The 23,199-nt window shown below is 54.1% G+C and overlaps 1 protein-coding gene across 1 annotated transcript; it reads left to right on the top strand.

Moving 5' to 3' along the window:
* Positions 1-232: 232 nt before the first annotated feature.
* On the top strand, positions 233-10,634 carry MUCL3 (mucin like 3). The gene is made up of 3 exons (XM_089334319.1): positions 233-353; positions 7,369-9,869; positions 10,488-10,634. Exons 1-3 carry the CDS (start codon positions 272-274, stop codon positions 10,632-10,634), a joined length of 2,730 nt encoding a protein of 909 aa, XP_089190445.1. The 5' UTR covers positions 233-271.
* Positions 10,635-23,199: the final 12,565 nt, after the last annotated feature.

The raw sequence follows: 23,199 nt of genomic DNA, 5'->3' as shown, positions 1-23,199 counted from the left end.
CCTTCCAGCCACTGGGGGTGGGTCAAGAGCCTGCCCCCTCCTGGTTCTCTTTCCCTGCCCCAAATCCCACCCCTTACGCAAGCATGCAGGTACCTGGCTCATGACGCGGCACCTGCGGTCTCGTGTTATCAGGGCAGCCCCGTGGGGTGGGGTGGCTCCATTTGCTTAAGACTTAGTCCCAAGGGGCCCCAGGCCCCGTGACGTCAAACCCCGCTCCATATAAGACGCGGGGTCCTCAGCCCACGTCCCCAAGCTGCCACCCAGCTCTGACATGGCGCAGCCAGCCTGCGGACTCCGTTCCACCTTTGGCTTCCAGTGCTGCCTCCTCCTCCTTCTGGTTTCTTGGGAGGCAGGTAAGATGCTTCAGGGGCAGAGGGACCGTCAGCGCACAGGGGTGCAGACTTCAGAAGAGGCTTATGTCTCGGTGTTCGTGGAGCGGGATGGCCAATCCCAGAAATGAGTGACAGGGAGCTCCCCTGCTCTCTCTGCTCCTTAAGCCAAGGCCCTTAAGGCTGCACCCACCCAGAGGGGCTTCTCCAAGTTTGCATCGGGTGGGCAGGGCTGGGGACCTCCTTCCTCTGAGCACGCTGCATGCGACAAATTCCGAGACCCACGGTTCTTTGTCTCATTTCATCTCCGCATCCCTGGATGGTGATTGGCACTCCCATCTTGTACATGAGAGGAGGGAGACCAGAGATCACGTGGGGGTGGGGGCACAGGGGGAGCGAGACGCCCTCTGCCCCCCGCCTCCCCGAGGGTGGCTGTGGGCAAGCTTTTTCCCCTGGGAACCCCGTGCTGTGCAGACCCAGCTGCTAGAGCTGACTCGGACCCTCTGACGTCTACCCCCCCGTGAGATGGGGAGGATGCTGCTGAGCGTTGTTGCTCCCTGGGCATTTGCGGTGCACCGGACTGTGTTCTGGGTGCCCCCTCTCTCCTCGCGGCAGCTCATTTCACAGCTGGGAGGCAGCCCAGGGCTTTGGGGAGAAAGTGAGTGCGAAGAGTTGATGGGTGCAACAGACTCCACAGACGGGGTGAAATTGCAGGCTTAGTGCATGGTGACTGGACCAGGAGCAGCGGTGCAAGCACAGGGCCAGTGTGCAGGGGGCCTGGGCAACAGGGGGCAGGGGTTTTCATAAGGGCGACACGCAGTGGTGGGCTCGGGGGGGGGAGGTAGGGTCACTCACGGCAGTGGTGCCGGCAATCTCAGCCAGAGCACAGAAGCTCCTGGCAGTGTCTTCCGGTCGTGTCTGAGCGAGGGTGATGGGTTAGGAGGGTGTGCTCCTCTGAGCGCAGGGTCATGCTGGGATCAGAGGGGACAGGGGCTTTGAGCTGCCTGAGATCTGTCTCTGCAGTGCATCGCGTCTGAGGCTGACTTGATGCTGCCTCCCCCTGCGCGGAGGGTCTGCGGACAGCAGAGCACCAGAGCTGCCCCCAGCCTCCTTGCCCATCCTCTCTGGCTCTTCCTGTCCGTCCCCCTTCCCTCTGGCTGCAGCTCGGGAAGGAGCGGCCAGCAGGGGGCAGAAGGGACTGCATCGTGAATCACCGCCAGGCATAGCCATCGGGAAGGAGGTTTGCTTTAGGCCAGAGGGCAATGGCTCTGAAGGGCCCTGTGGGTGTGGCCTCGCCAGAGCCAGGCTGGGTGGGATGGAGGGAGAGGGTGGGATAAGGACAAGAGGAGCCGGATGCTTGGATCCTGTAGAAAAGAGTGAGTGGGGCCGGCGCCGCGGCTCAGTAGGCTAATCCTCCGCCTAGCGGCGCCGGCACACCGGGTTCTAGTCCCGGTTGGGGCGCCAGATTCTGTCCCGGTTGCCCCTCTTCCAGGCCAGCTCTCTGCTGTGGCCAGGGAGTGCAGTGGAGGATGGCCCAGGTGCTTGGGCCCTGCACCCCATGGGAGACCAGGAAAAGCACCTGGCTCCTGGCTCCTGCCATCGGATCAGCGCGGTGCGCCGGCCGCGGTGGCCATTGGAGGGTGAACCAACGGCAAAGGAAGACCTTTCTCTCTGTCTCTCTCTCTCACTGTCCACTCTGCCTGTCAAAAAAAAAAAAAAAAAAAAAAAAAGAGTGAGTGGGTGAGAGCGGGGAGGAGTTGAGGCTGGGCTGGGGTGGATGGGTCAGGGCTAGGCACGCACCTGTGTCCATAGTGAGGCCAGCAGGGAGGGATGAGGTGTGACTGGATGGAGGAAGCCCCTTAGCCCACAGTTTAGGGGAACCCCTTTTAGCCCATGCTTCTGGGGTACCCCCCTTATTCCACAAAAATGGTTTGTCCTGTCTTGCCTGTAGGAAGTCATTCCTAGTGCTTGGTGCTGGAACCCCAGGGCCAGTGTCACACAGCCTGGGTGGCACAGGTGCAGAGTCCACCTTACGTCAGCTTGGAGGGCGGCACAGGTGGGGCTGGGGTCCTGAGAGAATCCCGCAAGGACATTTTCCTGCAACGAGTGCTATTCGAGTTTCTTTCTTTTCTTTCTTTCTTTCTTTCTTTCTTTCTTTCTTTCTTTCTTTCTTTCTTTCTTTCTTTCTTTCTTTCTTTCTTTCTTCCTTCCTTCCTTCCTTCCTTCCTTCCTTCCTTCCTTCCTTCCTTCCTTCCTTCTTTTTTTTTTTTTTTTTTGACAGGCAGAGTGGACAGTGAGAGAGACAGAGAGAAAGGTCTTCCTTTGCTGTTGGTTCACCCTCCAATGGCCGCCGCGGCCGTCGCGCTGCGGCCGGTGCACCGCACTGATCCGAAGGCAGGAGCCAGGTACTTATCCTGGTCTCCCATAGGGTGCAGGGCCCAAGCACTTGGGCCATCCTCCACTGCACTCCCGGGCCACAGCAGAGAGCTGGCCTGGAAGAGGGGCAACCGGGACAGAATCTGGCGCCCCAACCAGCACTAGAACCCGGTGTGCCAGTGCCGCAAGGTGGAGGATTAGCCTAGTGAGCCGCGGCGCCAGCCTCGAGTTCATTTCTATGATAACGATAACGTGTGCTCATTATGGAAAGTGGGGAATGGAAAGATAAGTTCCCTCTGACCGCCCTAGAGAACCTAGACAACCAGCTGAGTCTGTATCCCTTGAGTGCTCCTTTTTTTGTTTCTGTGCCTAAGTTTTAGATCGCACCTTGAGCTCCTACTGTATACACATTTTAAGGAGCATTTACCTACATTACTGTAAATGGAGTAAGCCATTTTGGGGGGTAGAACCCCAAGAAACACTAGGAAATGCCTTTCCGGGAGAGGCCCTCTGACCTCTGCCACAAGGCGTGAGTGGCTTAGCCAATGTTCTCCCTTTCAAACAGGAGGAAGCTGATGGGAGAGGCCTTTGGAGATCTATGTAGTTTGATGTTCTGGGGTTTCCCTACCCCAAGGCTGAGCGTCCACCTACAGTGTCTTAGCCAAAGCCAGATTTTCCTCTCTGCACTCTGCCTATGCGCAGTGACCCAGGCCATCGGTGTAGTAAGTGAAATGACTATCTCACGGTGGAAACCTCTCAGGGAGATAAAGTTGCACTCCTGGGAGACCTGGAGAGAAGGGATGGTCCTCTCATCCTGGGAGCGTGGCCCTGCTTTGCTGCCTGGGTGGGCTCAGGACCAAGGCCCCGCCAGAGCTTCACCCCAGATTTTACTAGCACAGGCCCACAGCTGTGCAATGAGGAGGTGGAATTCCAAGACCTGGTTCTGTGCATCTGGTTCCTGACGGTGCCTGTTAGTTGAATGACCACCAGCATTGCACACCTGCAGGCTGGAGGCCTTCTCTCCACATCATTTGTCTCAGGGCCTCAGTGACTTAACAGAGCTGAAGTCATCGCTTAGCCTCCCAATTTTTGGAGGTTACCAATACGTGTGTTTCTTACCTGATGTGCATAACGAAAGGTTACCAGCGAGACTTCTAAAGAGTTCTCATCAGTTTTAAAGTATTCTTTCTGTTTTAAAATTTGTGTTTATTTTATTTGAGAGATTTACAGAGAGAGAGAGGGAGATACAGAGAGATCTTCCATCCCCAGATTCCCTTCCCAGATGGCTGCAACAGCCAGGGCTGAGCCAGGCCAAAGCCAGGAGCCTGGAACTCCATCTGGGTTTTCCACATTGGGTGGCAGTGGCCCAAGCACTTGGGCCATCTTATGCTGCCTTCCCAGGCGCATTAGCGGGGAGCTGGATTGGAAGTGGAGCAGCCAGGACTTGAACCAGTGCCCATACGGGATGCTGGTGTCCCAGGCAGAGGCTTAACCAGCTTGTGCCTCGATGCCGGCCCCTAGTCTTGAAGTTTTCTTTTATTCTTCATCTAGTGCATATTTGGGAAGGGCCCTCCTATGGGCCAGACACGGTTCTGGGCTGCAGACATAGGGTTGAACAAGACAAAAGCGCCCACTGTTGGGCTACGAAGCAATGGATGTTGATAAGACATGGCAGGAGAAGTGGCCCAGGAGTGCAGGGGCTGCCTACTGACAGAGCTGGAGGGAGCAGGTGGGACAGGAGCGACCCCTGGGCTGCTCCAGGCAGGAGGGCAGGTGGTGGGTTCAGGCTGCCCTTAGAGCCGTGAGGAGGGCAGCACAAAGCATGGGCCAATTCAGACTGCAGCTGGGATCAGCAGTGCTTCCCAGAGCCCTCTGCGCACCCCGCGTCTGACTCCTCCCACTGAGCTGCTGTGGGCGGCATCCTTGCTCCTCTTCACGGTTGAGGACAAGAGCGGCAGAGCGTTTAACCACCCCGGGGCAAGGCTGCAGAGCTGGTGACGGACACAGTCCTGGACTCCAGCCTCGTCCTCCGTCTCTCCAGCCCGGCCGAGTCACCACTCTGGACTGCTGTCCGCTCCTTTGGTCACTTGGTCTCTTGTCACGTCACCAGGCATTTACCTGGGCAGGAATCCTGACTTGGCCAATTCCTTGACCTTGTTCATTCTCCTTCCCACGTGTACAATGGAGTGACCATTGTTTGGACTTCATGGTTTCCCATGGACCTGGAATACAGGAGTTTCACAAGTGTCACTGTCCTTCTTTCCCCAAGAGACAGAGCATCCCTGAGGTGGTGTGCTGTGGTCCTAACCAGGAACGTCTGGGCCCTACAACCCAGAATGTGCGTTCCGAGCCTGGCTCAACTTCTTCCTTGCTGGGTGTTCTCGAGAAGATTGCTTAACGTCTCTGAGCCTTGCTTCCTCCTGCGTGCAGTTGGCAAGGCCACGAGTAGTTCTCAGCCTCAAAGGGTTCTTGTGGAAAGTTAGAGTGAGTGTGTGTCCTGTGTCTCCGTGAGTGCTCGGGGCGGGGGGGGGGGGAGGGGGTTGGCCGTCCCACTGCTGTGTGGTACGTTCCTTCCTGAAACTCAGGTTCTTCAGTTGTGCAATAGGACAGGTGGGCAGGGTCTCAGGAGCCTGATGGGAGGGGAGAGAGCAGTCACGGTGGAAGAGAATCCTGGAAGACCACGTCTACGGGGCAAGCAGCAGGTGCCAGAGCCCAGCGGATGCCAGTCGCGGGAATCAGAGCATGGGATTGGCATGTCAGAGCCGGGGCGGAAGTGCAGGCCCCTCCCTTCCCCCCACCTCAGTTCCCTGAAGGCACCCAGGGTTCTTTACCACCCCACTCTTGGCCCACCCAGATTCATCCCAGGATGGAGCTCCCCAGCCCCCACTGCTGCTTGCCAGCCGGCAGCTGGGTGGATTGGTTCCCGTGATTGGGAGCAGGTGCAGGTTCTGGTTGCCGCCTTGAGCTAACAGCCTGGAAATTTCAGCCACTCTCTTGGGTGATCTCCTGATTCCCGCTGTCCCGGCTAGATAGCAGAGACAGCTCCTCTGGCCCCATCTGCTTGTTTCCCCATGGAATTAAGACCTGTCTCTGTCCACGGACGGGCTGTCCCCCCTCCACACACACACACGCTGTCCTGACATGCAGCCAGTCCCTCCCAGGATCTGCTGCCTTGTTTGCTGCTGTTGGAACCTCTAAGACAAATGTCTTTTCCTTTTTTTTTTTTTTTTTTTTGATAGGCAGAGTGGACAGTGAGAGAGAGAGACAGAGAGAAAGGTCTTCCTTTACCGTTGGTTCACCCTCCAATGGCCGCTGCGGCCGGTGCACCACGCTGATCCGAAGGCAGGAGCCAGGTGCTTCTCCTGGTCTCCCATGGGGGTGCAGGGCCCAAGCACTTGGGCCATCCTCCACTGCACTCCCTGGCCACAGCAGAGAGCTGGCCTGGAAGAGGGGCAACCGGGACAGAATCCTGCACCCTGACGGCTACTAGAAACCAGTGTGCCAGCACCACAGGCGGAGGATTAGCCTAGTGAGCCGCGCGCCGGCCCAAATGTCTTTTCCTTTCAAGAGGGCACCTTCATCCACCGACAGGAGGCTTTTGGGACATAAAGAGGGGGCTCCAGAGGCCTGGGGGTGCCGCAGGGCTGGGTCGGCTCTTGTTCTCCCTCACCTCCTGATGTGAACACTTCCCATCTCCCTCTGCTCCTCCTCCTCGCCGCTTCTTACACTTACTGCTCTCACTCACAGCCTGCTAACCTTGTGGGAAGTTCTCCCAGAGGTCTCACCTCAGTCCCTCACCCTGTTACCTGTAGGGTAGAGTTGGGATGTTATGGAAAGATGAGGTTCTGGTTATTTCTTTTCCTCTGAGCGCTGTCCTGCAAAGGGGATTCCACGTCACTGGTGAAGCAAAATGCAAGTCCACACCTGCTCCCACAGCCTACCAACCCACAGGCATGGAGGGGGACATGGATGTCAACCGGCCCCCACATGACAGTAGTGTCGTGTTGAAGACAACGGGAAAGAGTGATTAGCAGAGAATTTGTTGAGCTCGGAGATGAAGCTAGATCTTATCTGCTTGGGAGAATGCGGAAGTTTAATCCCTGAGATTAAAAGTTGAGGAGTAGGGGCTGGCGCTGTGGTGTAGTGGGTAAAGCCACTGCCTGTAGTGCCGGCATCCTATATGGGCACCAGTTCGAGTCCCAGATGCTCCACTTCCAATCCAGTTCCCTGCTATGGCCTGCGAAAGCAGTAGAAGATGGCCCAGTCCTTGGGTCCCTGCACCTGCATGGGAGACCCGGATGAATCTCCTGGCTTCTGGCTTCGGATTGGCCCAGCTCTGGCCATTGAAGCCATTTGGGGAGTGAACCAGTGGATGGAAGACCTCTCTCTCTCTCTCTCTCTAACTCTGCCTTTCATATAATAAATACATAAACCTTTGGAAAAAAAAAGAGTTGAGGGGTAGATGTGGGAAATGAGGCAGCATTTTTGCTGCAGGCAGAGTCTGAGCAAGGGTCCAGAAGCTTGAAGCGAGGTGGGGATTTGATCTCATGGCACTCAGAGAAGACTGGCTCGGGAGAGGATCTAGGGGAACACGGACTCCTAGCGAGGGGGGAGGCAGGGAAGAACACGGGGTCGGTGTCTTACCTGCTGTTTCCCTCCACAGGTGCTGCTACCTCTCAAGAACTTCAGAGAACGGGTGAATCCCCGACGTCGGGTCACTTGCTCCCCCTCACTCCAGCCCTTGCTGGCAGTGCTGCCTCTGAGCAGTCTGTTCTGCACTCGGGACAAAGACCTACAGACCCCCCGAAACCTACCGAGACCCAAAAGCCAAAACGCCGCTGCACCACCACTCACCGTTCCAGTGCAGTCCACAAACCTCTAGACAACTCCACCGCCTCAGACCGCGAAAGCTCTACCGCTCGGCCTGAAGCTCCTCCCACTTCCAAGCAGAGCCCCAGCCATCAAGGGCAAACCCCGGTGATCCGGAACGGACGCTCTGCCGATAATGCTAGCTCTGCTGAGGCACACAGAGGATCAGCCGACTTGGGACCTCCAACCCCAACAACCAAGAGCAAGACAACTTGTCTCAAGTCTACAGCAAGCAGGTCAACAGCAACCAAAAGGCCAGCTACAAGTGTAAGGCCATCGGAAAAGGCGAGCACTGTTTTAGGGAACAAGAGCAGCGCCTCACGCAGGACCACAAATCCTTTCCATGACTCCGTCAGTTCAGAGGTCAACAGGGAAACCACACCTTCCTCAGAAAAAACCACAGAAGCCTCAAGGTCATCAGACAAAGCTACTGGGACCCCCAAGAAGTCAGAAGGAACTACAGATTATGGAAATACACATATGTCAGACACGACCCTGAGGACTGCCCAACACATGAAGACCACATCAGCTGCCAAGACCACAGCACCCCTGGTAAAGCCTACAAGGCCTGGAGACTTGACCACATTCTCCAACAAGAAGATTGTAAGTACTCAAGAAACCCCCACAGGTGCCCAAGACACACCTGTCCCTCCAGAACATGAAGGAAAGATCACAGTGGTCAGTGAGGTCACGGGTGTACAGGGACAGCCCACAGGACATAAAGAAGAGACCACGCTAACTGATGGGAAGATCATGAATACCCAAGAAGCCCCTACAGGGCATGGACAGAAGACCACAGCAGCCAACGAGAAGACTACAGATGACCAAGAAACCCCTACAGGGCATGGACAGAAGACCACAGCAGCCAATGAGAAGACTACAGATGACCAAGACGCCCCTACAGGGCATGGACAGAAGACCACAGCAGCCAACGAGAAGACTACAGATGACCAAGACGCCCCTACAGGGCATGGACAGAAGACCACAGCAGCCAACGAGAAGACTACAGATGACCAAGAAGCCCCTACAGGGCATGGACAGAAGACCACACCAGCCAACGAGAAGACTACAGATGACCAAGACGCCCCTACAGGGCATGGACAGAAGACCACATCAGCCAACGAGAAGACTACAGATGACCAAGAAGCCCCTACAGGACATGGACAGAAGACCACAGCAGCCAATGAGAAGACTACAGATGACCAGGAAATCCCTACAGGGCATGGACAGAAGACCACAGCAGCCAATGAGAAGACTACAGATGACCAAGAAGCCCCTACAGGGCATGGACAGAAGACCACACCAGCCAACGAGAAGACTACAGATGACCAAGACGCCCCTACAGGGCATGGACAGAAGACCACATCAGCCAACAAGAAGACTACAGATGACCAAGAAGCCCCTACAGGGCATGGACAGAAGACCACACCAGCCAACGAGAAGACTACAGATGACCAGGAAACCCCTGCAGGACAAGAAGAGACCACATCAGCCAACAAGGAGACCGTAAGTACTCAAGAAGCATCTACAGGACATGAGGAAGAGCCCACATTGGCCAACGAGAAGGTCACAGGTGCCCAAGGGAAGCCCACAGGACATGAGGAAAAGACCACACCAGGCCATAGGACAATCACACGTACCCAAGAAACCCCTACAGGGCATGAAGAAGAGCCCACGTTGGCCAATGCAAACAGCATAAGTACCCAAGAAACCCCTATGGAACACGAAAGGACCACATTAGTCAGTGAGAAGACCACACCATTCCCAGTAGAGCCTACAGGACATGAAGCAAAGATCACATCAGTGCACGGGACTATGACGCAAGTCCTAACAAAGTCCACAGAAAACCCGGAAAAGACCACATCAGCCACAAGTGCCTCCCAAAAGCATACAGGACACCCAAAGAATACCACACTGGCCACTGAGACCGGAAAATCCTCAATACAGTCCACGGAAAACCCAGCAAAAACAGCAGCCGCCACAGAAAGCACACGACCTGTAGGCAGGATTACAACAAAGAGATCCATCACTACTTCCTGTTTAAATAAAACTGCAGTCACCCATCAGGTACCCACTGGGTCCTCTACAAACACCACAGCTAGACTGGACCCAGGTTCTGTTATGTCAGAAGTTCCAGGCAACAAGAGCCATGGCCATCAGGATAAAGACGTCACCCAGGAAGGTGCCCACGCTGGAGAAACGGGAGGGAACGATCCCTTCCCTGCGTGGGCCATAGTCATTGTGGTCCTGGTGGCTGTGATCCTCTTCCTGATGTTCCTCGGCCTGATCTTCCTGGTAAGGGACAGGGGTGCCCCAGAGGAATGAAACTATGAGACAGGGAAGCTGGGAGGAGGGCTCAGGGTTACAGGGGAGAGCCTGGGAGAAGAGGGGTGGTGGGGGAGGCGATGGCAAGAGAGGGGTCGTGGTGGTGAAACCGAAGGGCAGGCAATCAACCAACAGGAAGTGGAAGCTTTCACTGGGGAGAAAGAGGGAGTGGCCATGGCCAAGAGGGAAGGGGTGTGGCCAAGAGGGAAGGGGCATGGCCCAGAGGGAAGGGGTGTGGCCCAGAGGAAGGGGCGTGGCTAAGAGGGAAAGGGCGTGGCTAAGAGGGAAAGGCGTGGCTAAGAAGGAAAGGGTGTGAAAGAGAACATTTAGGGGTTGAAAATAGAAGTGGGGGTGTGTGAGGATAGAGGGTATCAAGGTGAGAAGGACAGGACAGAGGGGGCTGAAGTTGGGGTCTGGGACTCAGTGCATTGGATCTGGGGCTGGAATGAAGATCAAGGTTTGCGGAAGAAGGAAACCGAAGGTTCAGGATTGGACAGGACAGGAGAGAGGGCCTGGGATGCGGGGAGCCGAGGGAGGCAGATGGTGAGGCAGACGCTTCTCATTCCCCGCTTCTCGTCCCAACCGCAGGTCTCCTATCTGACTCGAACGCGCCGTGTACGGACCCAGGACGCCGAGGACAACGAGCCGGACGACGAGGGGGGCCCCAACTCCTACCCGGTCTACCTGATGGAGCAGCAGACTCTCGGCACCGGCCAGATCCCCTTCCCACGGTGACGGCTGAGGAGCTGCCACGCCCACATCTTCCACGCGCTTCCGTCTTGGACGACGACTGAGACTCAACATGTCGATTTCGTGGACTCCAGGAAGGGCAGAAAGGACGGACAGCATGAACTCTCCATCTGCTGCTGCTTCTCCGCTGAGACCTGCTGGGAGGAGGTGATTAGCAAGAAGGCTTTAGACTGGGAGGCAAGAGAAGAAAGAATGAACAACACAGGCTAGCGCTCTCTGTAGGAGGCGATGGCCGGAGGATGAAGAGGGACCTGTGGGGTGAAGACCAACGCAGGACACTGGGACCTGGGCCACACCTGATGGAGGGAGCCGCAGAAAGGCCACGCCCTCACTGTCTTGGTGGGTGGGGGCCGCGGGAAGTGGGGACCACGAGGGCAGAGCCCGCAATTCGTGACTGATGTAGAAACAGACTTGTCTCTGACTTCCCTGGACCCTTGCTTTTCTTTCTCTTTTTAATGAAAATACAAAAAGCAGAACAACAAAAGAAGCTATGAAGAAAAGAGGATTTCTTTCCTTCTCCCTCCTCTCCATGCCCTGGAGCGAGGAAGATTCCAGAGAGAAGACCACGGACCTTGCACCCGGGGTTCTTCACTCTTGCTCCGCGCAAGCCTTCTCCGCGGCCTCCTCCCTGGGTTGGCTCGCTGGGCTGTGGGGCTGCACAAGGAGGGGATTTCTGCTCACACTGCAGCCTCGGCCGCCTGGGAGCACGCCACGCCCTCCCAGATGGCGCTCCCCGCTCAGCTTGTTTTTCTGTCTCTTTCTGTGCAAAAGTCATTGGTGGCTTTATCTCGTAGGACTCATCTGTGTTCCCTGCTGCCCCTGTCCTCCTACACCTTCACCCCAAATGCTGGCTCTCCTGCTTGCTGGCCTCCATCTGCACGTGCCTTCTGGATTTTTCTCTGCCCCTCCACCTGTCACTGAGAGGGCAAAGGGGGCCGAGCAGAGTGGACAGATCACAGCACCTCTTTATCTATTGGTCTTTTTTATAATAAAGTGTAATGTGTTTATACAGCAAGGACATGGTCGTTCTGTCTGGGTCTCTGGCTCTGGCCGTGACCTCACAGATGGCTCTGAGCAGGAGCTGCGCTGGCTTTACCTAAGAGCCAGCCTCAGTTCATGCTGTGTTGTTTGCCCGGTGACAGAATGAGGAGAAAACACACCAACTGATGAGCCAGCACACTCTGTTGAGGATATAAAGAAGGGTAAGCTAGGGTTCCCACCTGACACAAACTTGAGACAATTAAAATGAGATGCTATCACAAGGCAGGGCTCTACCCACTGAAACACCCACGCAGTGAGCGTGCGTCACAGCCACGCTTACGTGAGGACCGCAGCCTTGCTCTGGGGAGCCTGTCCATGCCCAGCGTCAGTCTCCACACAGCCCTGGCCCTGGCTCTCCCAGGAGACGCGCCGCTGGCACTGGGGCTGGTGCCAGCACCGAGAAGAAAGGCACTGTAGTGTGCCGCAGGCCGTCCAGCCTGAACCCCACCCGGAACCCAACAGCAGGGCGAGTGTGTGTGTGTGTGTGTGTGTGTGTGACTAAATGTGTGCTTTTCTGTGTGTGTCTGTTTGTGTCTCTGTGTGACTGTATGTGTGTGTCTCTCTGTTTATCTGTGTGTGTCTGTATGTGTTTGTGTGTATGTCTCTGTGTATCTCTGTGTCTGTGTGTGTGACCATATGTGTGCTTGTGTCTGTGTATGTTTGTGTGTGTCTGTATGTGTCTGTGTATGTCTCTGTGTGTGTCTCTGTATGTGTGTGTGTGTCTCTGTATGTGTGTCTGTGTCTGGGTTTGGGTCTGTGTGTCTCTGTGTGTCTTTCTGTATGTGTATCTGTATGTGTGTATCTGTGTGTGTGTATCTGTATGTGTGTATCTGTGTGTGTATCTGTATGTTTGTATCTGTGTATCTGTGTTTGTATGTGTATATCTGTGTGTGTATCTGTGTGCATGTATCTGTGTGTGAGTGTATCTGCGTGGGTGTATCTGTGTATGTATTCGTATGTGTATCTGTATGTGTGTATCTGTATGTGTGTATATGCATGTGTGTATCTGTGTGTGTATATGCGTGTGTGTATCTGTATGTGTGTATCTGTGTATATATCTGTATGTGTGTATCTCTGTGTGTGTATCTGTATGTGTGTATATGCATGTGTGTATCTGTGTGTGTATCTGCGTGTGTGTATCTGTATGTGTGTATCTGTGTGTGTGTTTTGGGGGGTGACCATTTCCTGCTTTCAAGGCGGCCCCACTCTAGAAGCTGGAAGCTTACGGCACACAGCAATCCCACCCCCGACACTGACGTCGCTGTCACCTGGGCCTGGCTGGCCGATCTCTCAGGCTCGCTGGGAATCTGCCCGGGGAGGCCTTTGCTGAGGGTGGAACTGAAGCTTAGGTCTCAGAGAGGAGGCACGTGGGGTGCAGGGGACCCAGACTCGGGGGCTTGGAGAAAGCCTGAGGCAGGGGGTCCTTCCAGAAGAGGGGGAAGATGCTGGCCTTCAGCGGTCCGGGCCGTGGCGAGCCTGGGACAGGGTGTGGAAGTCCTGGAGGGGCACAGAGGCCCACTCACCGCAGCCTCTGACATGGACGCTCTGTCCGAACCCCACTCAACTCAGAGTCTTGAACATCCACCCAGACTGACCCCTCCCCCGCCAAGGCACAGCGTGGGGCCCTGGGGCTGTCCGCCCCCCCCCCCCTTCCCCTGGATGATCACGTTGAGATCCAGGGGAAATCCTTGGGCAGGCTCCTGCTGGTCCCTTGCTAGCGACAGTTACTCTTGATGAGCAGGAGGTGGGGCGGGGCTTGGTGTGGGCGGGGTGAAGTGGGTGTGACTGGCTCCCCTCCCACTGCCCATCTTCCCGCTACCAGGGAAGTCACCTCTGGGTAGCCAGGCGGGCTGGGTGGGCCAGGCTCGGGAGTGGGGCAGCAGAGGCTACAGTGCCTGCGGGGAGAGGTCAGGCAGCGGCTGGTCTCACTGGCAGAGCGATTCCTGGCTCCTGTCAGCCCGAATCTGGATCCATGGGAGCCGTGTGGGAAATCAGTCTGCAGACAAATAAAATCTGAGCTCCTGCGGTCGCCTGACCCTTCTCCGACACCCCTTCAGAATTTGGAGTGTCCCTGCTCAGTTACTAAAGCCCCCTGCTAGGCAGCGCATGAGGCCGCTGCACTCCCAGCGCAGGCTGGAGCGCGGCGCACAGGGGCACAGAGAGCAGGCGCGGTGGCAGAAGCAGGTTGAACGAGCACGGGGACATTGTGTGTGCCTTTTCTTTTCCCTCTGCGGTCTCTTCCATGAATCCTTCCTCCGGCCCATCCCAGCGACTCTGCCCGGACACTGCCCTGCAGTCCGGTCCTCCCCTCCCTGCTGCTCTGTGCCCCCATCCGCCTAGACCCAGTGTTCAGCTGTTGTCACAATGGATGCCGCCCACACCCAGCTGTGCCTGCTCGCGCTTTGAAATTCAGGCCTCTAGCTCCAGCTAGCCTTTTTAAAGAATCCTGTCTAGATGCTGTGTCCTGTTGAATGTAACATTCACATGTTCGTTTGGGAAACATTTTTTTTTAAGAGTTGTTTTATTTATTTGAAAGGCAGAGTGACACACAGATTTTCCATCTGCTGGCTCACTCCCCAGATGGTCATCACGGCCAGGACTGGGCCAGGTTGAAAACAGAAACAAGGAATTCCATCCAGGCCTCCCATGGAGGCGGCAGGGACTCAAGTGCTTGGACCATTTTCCGCTGCTTTCCCAAGCGCATTAGCAGGGAGCTGGGTCTGAAGTGGAGCAGCCGGAACTCGAACCAGTGCTCTGATGTGGGATGCCGGCATCGCAGGTGGCCGCTTAACCTGCTGCGTCACCACGCCGGCCCCTCAGTAAATGTTTTTGGACCATCTACTGTGTGCTGGGTGTGAAGACACATCTGTGAGCAAAGCAGCAACTTCAGAGTCCACCATCTCCTGGGAAAGGCAGGTCGTTCGCAAAGGAGACGCCTAAGAAGAAAGAGTCCCAGGTGGACAGAAATGCCAGCAGGCCTCGCCTTGCTTTCCCACTGTGGGCCTGCAGAGCCACCTGGTTAGCACCCGTGCTTGCCACCTCCACTGCAGGAGAGTCCCTCCTCCAGGCTCGGGTTCCCAGCCCACCCCACTACCTTCCCAGGGGTTTCTCCCCTCACCCCTACAGTTCTCACCTCTGCTCCTCCTCCAGGGCCTGTCCCATCAAAAGCCAAACAAGATCTAAATAGTGCACAGGAAGTACCTGCAGGGGATCACCTACAACATGTAGGTGCTGAGCTGCGCCCCTGGGTTCCTGGGTCACAGAGGGTCAGGGCTGCATCTGGGTGTCTCCAAGATGTGTTACCTGGGGGTCCAAACTCAAATGCTGTTAGTATGCAAGGCCTGAAGAGGACCAACTCTTATTCTTCTTGATAATATCTGTTCTGAGTGAAGTGACAGCTCATTATGATTTTGATTTGCATTTCCCTGATGGTTAGAAATGTTGAGCATTTTTCTTTTTCTTTCTTTTTTTTTTAAGTTTTATTTGCTTACTTGAAATGCAGAGAGAGAGAGAGAGAGAGAGAGAAAGTGAGCTTCCATCTGCTGGTTCACTTCCCAAATGGTTGCAACTGAAGCCAGAAGCCAGGAGCTTCTTCGGAGTCTCCCACGTGGGTGCAGGGGTCTAAGCACTTGGGCCATCTTCCACTGCTTTCCCAGGTGCATTAGCAGGGAGCTGGATCAGAAGTGGAGCAGCTGGGACTTGAACTGGTATCCATATAGGATGCCGGCACCCTAGGCAGCAGCTTTAGCCGCTACACCATAGTGTCAGCCCCACAACTCTTACTCTTTTACTGTTATTAACTGTTTGAGAGACAGAGAGAAAGACAGCATTCCCATCTGTTGACTCAGCCTTCAAGCGCCTGCAAAGGCCTCAGCTGGGCTGGGGCTGGGAGCCAGAAACTCAATCCAGGTCTCTTGTGAGGGTTTCAGGGACCCAGTGACTTGCGCCACCACCTGCTGCCTCCCAGGGTCTGCACTGGCAGGAAGCTGGAGTCGAGTCAGAGCTGGGGCGTGGCCATGTTAACCAGTGGGCTCAATGGCTGCTGGTCTGCACTTCAGCAGGCTCCCGAGGCTCTCCTGACGCCTGTGGTCCAGGCAGACACCTGGAATACACTGCTCTTCCAGCACCCCCGTCCATCCTAACAACCCTCCCACCCCACCCTGCCCAGGCTTTCTCATCTCTGCCCCTCTGAACTCGCCTTTGTCATCGAGCCCCTTGACATAATTCCATATAAACACCATGTCCTCACCTCTTGCTCACTGTGGAGGTATTTTCCCCACAAGTCCAACCCAAGTAATCCACTGTAAATAGTTCAAAATGTCCAAGAGTCCTACAGGCTTGTCGTGAAAACTGCTCGCGGGAGATGCATATTGGGCACAAAACTGTGGGTTTCAAAAATGCTTGCACCAAAAGACACTTATCTTTTAAAAGCTGTCTTTTGAAGATTGATTGACTGATTTAAAAGGCAGAGTCACAGACAGAGCGGGAGAGAGAGAGAGAGAGAGAGAGAGAGAGATCTTCTATGCGATGGTTCACTCCCCAAATGGCCACAATAACCAGGGCTGGGCCAGGCTGAAGCCAGGAGCCCATGCCCTTAGACACAGAGTTTTCTAGACAGTTCCTCAAGCCTCAGTTCTTTCTGGGATCTCCCTTATTTGCTTTTTTAACAATTGGAGTACAATTCTCACCACGAAAAATGACGTGTGTGATGTGGTGGCTATGTCAACTGCTTGATCTAATTGCTTCACCAGGCACGCCTGTAGCAAACATCACGTTCACCATAGACAGATAAAGTGTTTATTTCCCCACTATACCAGCTTTATTAAGCTGAGAGGAAAGTAGAAATTAAATTTAGAATAAAAGGAACAACATTAACTTAATTTAGTTACTTAATTCAGTTTTTAAAAAGATTTATTTATTTGTTTGGAAGTCAGAGTCACAGAGAGAGGGAGAGACAGAGAGAGAAGTCTTCTATCCACTGGTTCACTCCTCAAATCGCTGCACTGGCCAGGGCTGAACCAAGCCAAAGCCAGGAACCAGGAGCTTCTTCCAGGTCTCCCACATGGATGCAGGGGCCCAAGGACTTGGGCCATCTTCTACTGCTTTCCCAGGTGCATCAGCAGGGAGTTAGGTTGGAAGTGGAGCAGCTGGGACTCAAACAGGTTTCCCTATGGATGCTGGCACTTTAGGCAGTGGCTTCACTTGCTATGGCCATAGCACCAGTCCCCGGAACAACACTAATTTAAAAAAATACTGCTCACAGCTAAAAAGTATTGAAATATGATTTACAAGAGGTGTCCAAGTCTTATCACACAGCTGATTAACTGTAAAATGTGCATCCCACCCAGCTAGGGTATAGAATATTTCTCCCATCTCAGTCATTCCCTTTGGGTCCCATTCCAGTCAGCACCCAGCCCACCAATGCCGGCCATTTTTCTGGTCTTTATTTTGTGATCTTTCATGTATGTCTCACCTGTCTCTTAGCTATGCAACCTTCTTGGTTAACACGATTGGTATAGGGCGTCTTGAAGTTTCCGTGATGTGTGTCCTCCTCCAGTGCCCGAGCAATGGTCAAAGCAATTGTGTATAGAATATGCAAGTACAGTAGTTAAAATGCTGTTTTCTGGGCTGGTGCTGTGGCATAGTGGGTAAAGCCACTGCCTGCAGTGCTGGCATCCCATATGAGCACCAGTTTGAGTCCTGGCTGCTCCACTTCCGATCCAGCTCTCTGCCATGGCCTGGGAAAGCAGTAGAAGATGGCTCAAGTGCTTGGACCCCTGCACCCACGTGAGAGACCCAGAAGAATCTCCTGGCTCCTGGCTTTGGATTGGCTCAGCTCCAGCTGTTGCGGCCACTTGAGGAGTGAACCAGTGGATAGAAGACCTCTCTCTCTCTGCCTCTCCTTCTCTCTTTGTGTAACGCTGCCTTTCAAATAAATAAATAAATCTTAAAAAAAAGAAACACTGTTTTCTCAAAGAAACATAAATGAGAGGAAAATTACTAATATCACACACACATATAAGATGAGAAATAGTATTGAAAAGCAAAAATTTGTGAGTTTGACAATCCAAGAAGGTTTAAGTGATATGGATATAAAATACTTCTTTAAAAATATTAACAATATTGTTTTCTCTCTTAGGAGGCTTTTTCTTTTTCCTTGATAAATAGAGGCCCATATAACCCCCACAACCACAGACGTGCCTTGGTCTGGACCTGGACACAGGCCTAGGCTCTGGAATGTTCCACAGCCTGGGAAGTGAACTGGGTCCCTGAAGGCAGACTTGACACTGGGCATGGTGGAGTACAGGACGAGGACACGCAGTGGGTCAGGAACTGGGCCACGATCTTGGAGGAGGTTCTGGAGTGAATCACGGCAGGAGTCACGGACGTGGGGGAGGCCATCAGGACAGCCTTGGCGTGGGTGGTACAGGAGGCCACCTGGGGGGCCACGGAGGAAAAGCAGAGGGTGGACATCAGCTGAGCCATGCAAGAAGCTGTGGTCAGTACATCTTGCGGGAGAAGCAGATCCTGGAGGAGAAGCAGTGACCATGATAACACGGGCTGGGCTGGGCTTCCCCAAGGTCCCCAGGAAATTGTCCATAGAGATGGCCATGGTCAAGGTTGAGAGAAGAACCAGAAAAAAAGATCCCAGAGAGTCTGGCCAACAGGGCAGCCAGAAAAACAGCCAGTGGTTCTGGGGCGACCTGCAGTGTTGTCGGGTCTGGACGGGAGGGCAAGGAAAGGTGTTCCCTGACCTTAACTGGGGCTCAGAACCCCTGGGAGCAGGCAAAACCCTCAGCGATCGAGCTCAGAACAAGATCTCTCTGGGTTCCCTCATGCAAGCCAGAACCTGTACCCCCTAGGCTTTGGGTGCCTCCTCTTTTGTTTCTTTAGGAAGCATCATGATCCCCGGGAGGAAGGAAAGAATTATTACAGCTTAACGAGCCCAAAGCTGCAGTGTTTGCAACAGCCGGGTGACGCGCCTGCTTGTTTATCTGTTTGGACAGGCGTTCCGTTGCCTTTCTCCTTTGTTAGTGAGTGCTTCCCAGGCGCTAAGCCTCGTGCTATTTGACTTCGAATAAACTAGCACTGAATGATCCAAATAGCCCTCCGAGAACTGCTTTTCTGGCCATAAAATGGACAAGGTACAGTCCTCAGTCCTATCAAGAGAAGCAGCAGATGTTTCTGGGTCAGATACTGAAAGCACTTTCTAGTTGTCTTCATCAGTGGGCTCGACGGTGGGTAATATCTAAATCGACAACTGGGCAGAGGGAGGAGACTGGAGGAGCCTTGAGAGCATCCGCCGGACCTGCTGAACTTGAGCTTGGGGTGTCTTCTCCCAGCTTCTTAGCGCTGAGGCTTTCAGGGACAAAGGGCGGGGCTTGCACGGAGTGGAGACCAACAGAGACTCTGAATACATCTGAGACCTAAAAGGGCTTAGCATTCATGGTATGGTACGACTAAAAGAGCACACTGCCCACCTCGCACGCTGGGAAAATGTCTCGCAGCTCGGAGCTGAGTACTGGGGGGCGGGGGGCTACACGATCCCCTCCCATGGGGATTTTGAGTTGCAAGATCTTCTTCATCTGGGTTCACAGCTTCAGGCCACACACCCTGAGTGGCTCTGACTTGGATATGTCTGTCCCCTGGTGGGAGATGGGGCTTATGCTGGGTGTTTAGGCCGCAAGGGCTCCACTCGTTCAAGGCACCGACTTGGAAGCGGAGCCCCGGACCCTGATCTTGCACTTCTCAGCCTCCAGAATCCTGAGAAAACACATTTTCTGTTCTTTGCAACTGCGCAGTTTGTGGGATTCTGCTATTAGCAGCACAGAGCCCAGGAAGGCAGGTGGAGAGCAGAAAACCATTGTGCCCCTGCTGAGTGCCCGCCGGGCCTCCTTCAGCTTGCTTTTTTCTTTTTTCTCTTTCTTTCTTTCTTTTTTTTTAAATTTTATTTATTTATTTGAGAGGTAGAGTTACAGTGAGAGAGAGAGAGAGAGAGAGAGAGAGAGAGAAAGTCTTCCATCTGCTGGTTCACTCCCCAAATGGCCACAACGGCTGGAGCTGTACCAATCCGAAGTCAGGAGTCAGGTCTCCCATGTGGGTGCAGGGTCACGGCTTTCCCAGGCCATAGCAGAGAGCTGGATCGGAAATGGAGCAGCCAGGACTAGAACCGAGCCCACATGGGATGCTGGCGCTCTAGGCGGGAGCTTTATCTGCTACACCACAGGGCCAGCTCTTCCTTTCTCTCTCTCTCTCTCTCTCTCTTTCTTTTCTTTCCTCCCTCCCTCCCTCCCTCCCTCCCTCCTTCCTTCCTTCCTTTTCTTTCTCTTTCTTTCTTTCTTTCTTTCTTTCTTTCTTTCTTTCTTTCTTTCTTTCTTTCTTTCTTTCTTTCTTTCTCTATTTGAAAGGCAGAGAGAGAGAGAGAGAGAGAGAGAGAGAGAGAGAGAAAGAGAGAAAGAGAGAGAGAGAGATCTTCCATCCACTGGTTCACTCCCCAAATGCCTGCAGTACCTAAGGTTAGGCCAATCTGAAGCCAGGAGCCAGGAATTTCATTGGGGTCTCCCAAGTGGAGGTGGGAGGGACAGGGACAGATATACTTGGGCCACCATCTGCCTCCCTGACATCTTAACAGGAAGCTGGCTCAGCAGCATGGGTGGTGGCGACACACGCCAGGCACTGTGGGCGTCCCAAGAAGTGACTTAGCCCACTGCGCCACAACGCCTGCCCCGCCTTCATCTTTGGGAAGAAATTTCCTCCACATTTTTTGGTCCCTTCCAAATGCTCTGGGATGAGTGAGGAGAAATCTGCCAGGATGGTGCTACAAGCTCAAATGTTAACATTCACTGGACTGAGGCTGGCACTGTGGCATAGTGGGTAAAGCCACTGCCTGTAGTGCTGGCATCCCATATGGGTGATGGTTCGAGTCCCTGCTGCTCCACTTCCAATCCAGCTCTCTGTTATGGCCTGGAAAAGCAGTAGAAGATGACCCAAGTGCTTGGGCCCCTGAATCTGCATGGAAGACCTGGATGAATCTCCTGGCTCCTGGCTTCAGATTGGCACAGCTCTGGCCATTGCGGTCATCTGGGGGAGTGAACCGGTGGATGGAAGATGTCTCTCTCTCTCTGCCTCTGCCTCTGCCCTTCTGTAATTCTCCCTCTCAAATAAATAAATAAATCTTTAGGGGCTGGTGCTGTGGTGCAGTGGGTTTAACGCCCTGGCCTGAAGCGCCAGCATCCCATATGGGTGCCGGTTCTAGTTCTGGCTGCTCCACTTCTGATCCGGCTCTCTGCTATGGCCTGGGAAAAGCAATAGAGGATGGCCCAAGTCCTTGGGCCCCTGCACCCGTGTGGGAGACCCAGAAGAAGCTCCTGGCTCCTGGCTCCTAGCTTTGGATTGGCACAGCTCCGGCCGTTGTGGCCAATTGGGGAGGGAACCATTGGATGGAAGATCTCTCTCTCTGCCCCTCCTCTCTCTGTGTAACTCTGACTCTCAAGTAAAAAATAAATAAATCTTTAAAAAAAGACTTTGGGAACCGGAGTTAATAAATACACAATATGAAGTAAGTAGATTCAATGAGTTTCATAGCTTGATGATTCCACGGACACCCTCTCTCCAGCTTCAGCAACACACACTCAAGTTTTCACAAAGCACATACATCCACCCACCTAGAGGTGATGCTTGCTAGCCTCCCTTGCAGCTAACATAGCCAATGATAATATTTCTTATGGCTACAACTTGGAAGTCAAGACAGAATTGAAATGCTTGATGACAGCAGTCTGAGTCGGGAGATGGGTTATAAGAATTAAATTATTCTGGGGTCCTTCTATTGTGTTGAAGGAGAGTAAATATATTAATGACATTTACAGTCTAGTAAACACACATGCTATAATTATTTAGAATAGCTCCTAACAGGTGCAACCTGGACTTGAATTCAGGATGTCTGCCTCCAAGTAATTCTAAAGGAGAGAATGAGGGTCTCTCCTAGCATTTAGCTACAGAATAGGACTTCTGGGAGACCAGGACCCAATGCATCACTGGCTGCGTCCTCAGCTCTCAGCCGCAGCAAAGAGCTGTCCGTCACAGCCTCCAGACTGACCCTCCCCTGAGCCTGTCCCCGTGCACCCGACCCCTTCCTGTTTCTGAGGCTCGCTCGCTCCACATCCCCTCCTGTGTCCATCCACCTGCTGCTCGCTGGCTCCCTTCAAACAGCTTGTGCATGGCAGAACTGCGCTCGCTCACCTGCAAATAGAGGAAATGATCTGGCTTCTCCTCTTTGGCAAGGAGGAGGAAAGGACCCCTCAGGTCTGCAGAATGAGCCTCAGAGCCCCAAGACACCCATCACGGGCTCCCCAGAACCCCAGCTCGTTTGGGTCTGTTAAGTCACGCTCAGTTGGCTGACTGCGTGTCCTTTCTGGGGACCACAGCCAAGTGTCCGGCCAATCTGGAAGCTCTTGGAGGTCTCAGACTACACAGCTCCTTCCTCCTGTTGAGGTGCTCTGCCCTCCTGGTAGGGCACCCTACTGGGAGATGCTTCGTTAAGACTGAGGGACAGACACAGCTGGAGAATCCTAGGGTTCAAAAACTCCTTCGGGAGCCCTCTGAAAACAAAAAGAGAGAGAATTCCTATGGTTGAGGGTCGGAAGGAGCTCTGCACCCCTTCACCTGCTGTGAGTCTGGGGATGGCTTGTTCCCGTATGCTCAACACCCTCCCCGTGCCTGCAGCCCCAGAGACCTTGGCCTGGCTTCCAGATGGTTCTTCCCCCAGAGGCACGTGTGCTGGGGGCGTTTGTCTTCAGAGCAGTGAATTTGAGGGGAGCTGGCACCTTTAAGGGGAGGGGCCTCGTGAGTGGTGATTAGGCTTTGTGCTCTGCTCCAGAGGCATGTTCTTGCTGTCAGGAGAGCAGTGGTGGTGCGGGCAGCTGTCCCTCGCCTGACCCTCTCTCTTGCTTCCTGGATCACTGGGTGACCCCTCCCTCTGGCACATGCAGCTGCCATGAAGCTGTGCACCAGGGCCGAGCAGACGGGCTGCCCAGGTTCCGGGCTTGCAGCCTCCTCGACTGTAGATTGGCCTGCTCCGGGGACTTCATCGCAGAAACACAAAATGGACCAAGACCCCAAAGATAGCTTCATTGTGCCTACTTCTGTCTTCCTCTGTTCACTCCACATGCACAGCTGAGTGCCTACTGCATACTGAGAAACGCCCCATTTGTCTTCTGCTCCTTACCCGGGAGCTCAGATCCGCAGCTACTCTTCATTTTTGAATCTCATATCCCTATTAGTTCCGGAGCTATGGGGTCCTTGCCCCCGCAGCTGAGTTCATGAGTGCTTCGTCCACACTGACGCAGCTCCTCGGGGCTTCCTGCCCGGACAGCAGTCTTGAGCTAGAGCAGGTTTCTAACCCCCTCCCCGCCTCCGAGGGTGGGTCCTCTCCACTCTGAAAAACTTGATCTCCTCATTTCTTTCTACTTCCTGCTGCAGCCCAGCCCAGTGCCCCGCCTAACGTGCTCAT

The sequence above is a fragment of the Oryctolagus cuniculus genome, chromosome 5 (genome assembly GCF_051225735.1).
Source record: "Oryctolagus cuniculus isolate XC-2025 breed Fujian yellow rabbit chromosome 5, ASM5122573v1, whole genome shotgun sequence".
NCBI lineage: Eukaryota > Metazoa > Chordata > Mammalia > Lagomorpha > Leporidae > Oryctolagus > Oryctolagus cuniculus.
The sequence above is the reverse complement of the archived record's forward strand: the minus strand, read 5'-3'. Positions and strand labels throughout refer to the sequence as shown.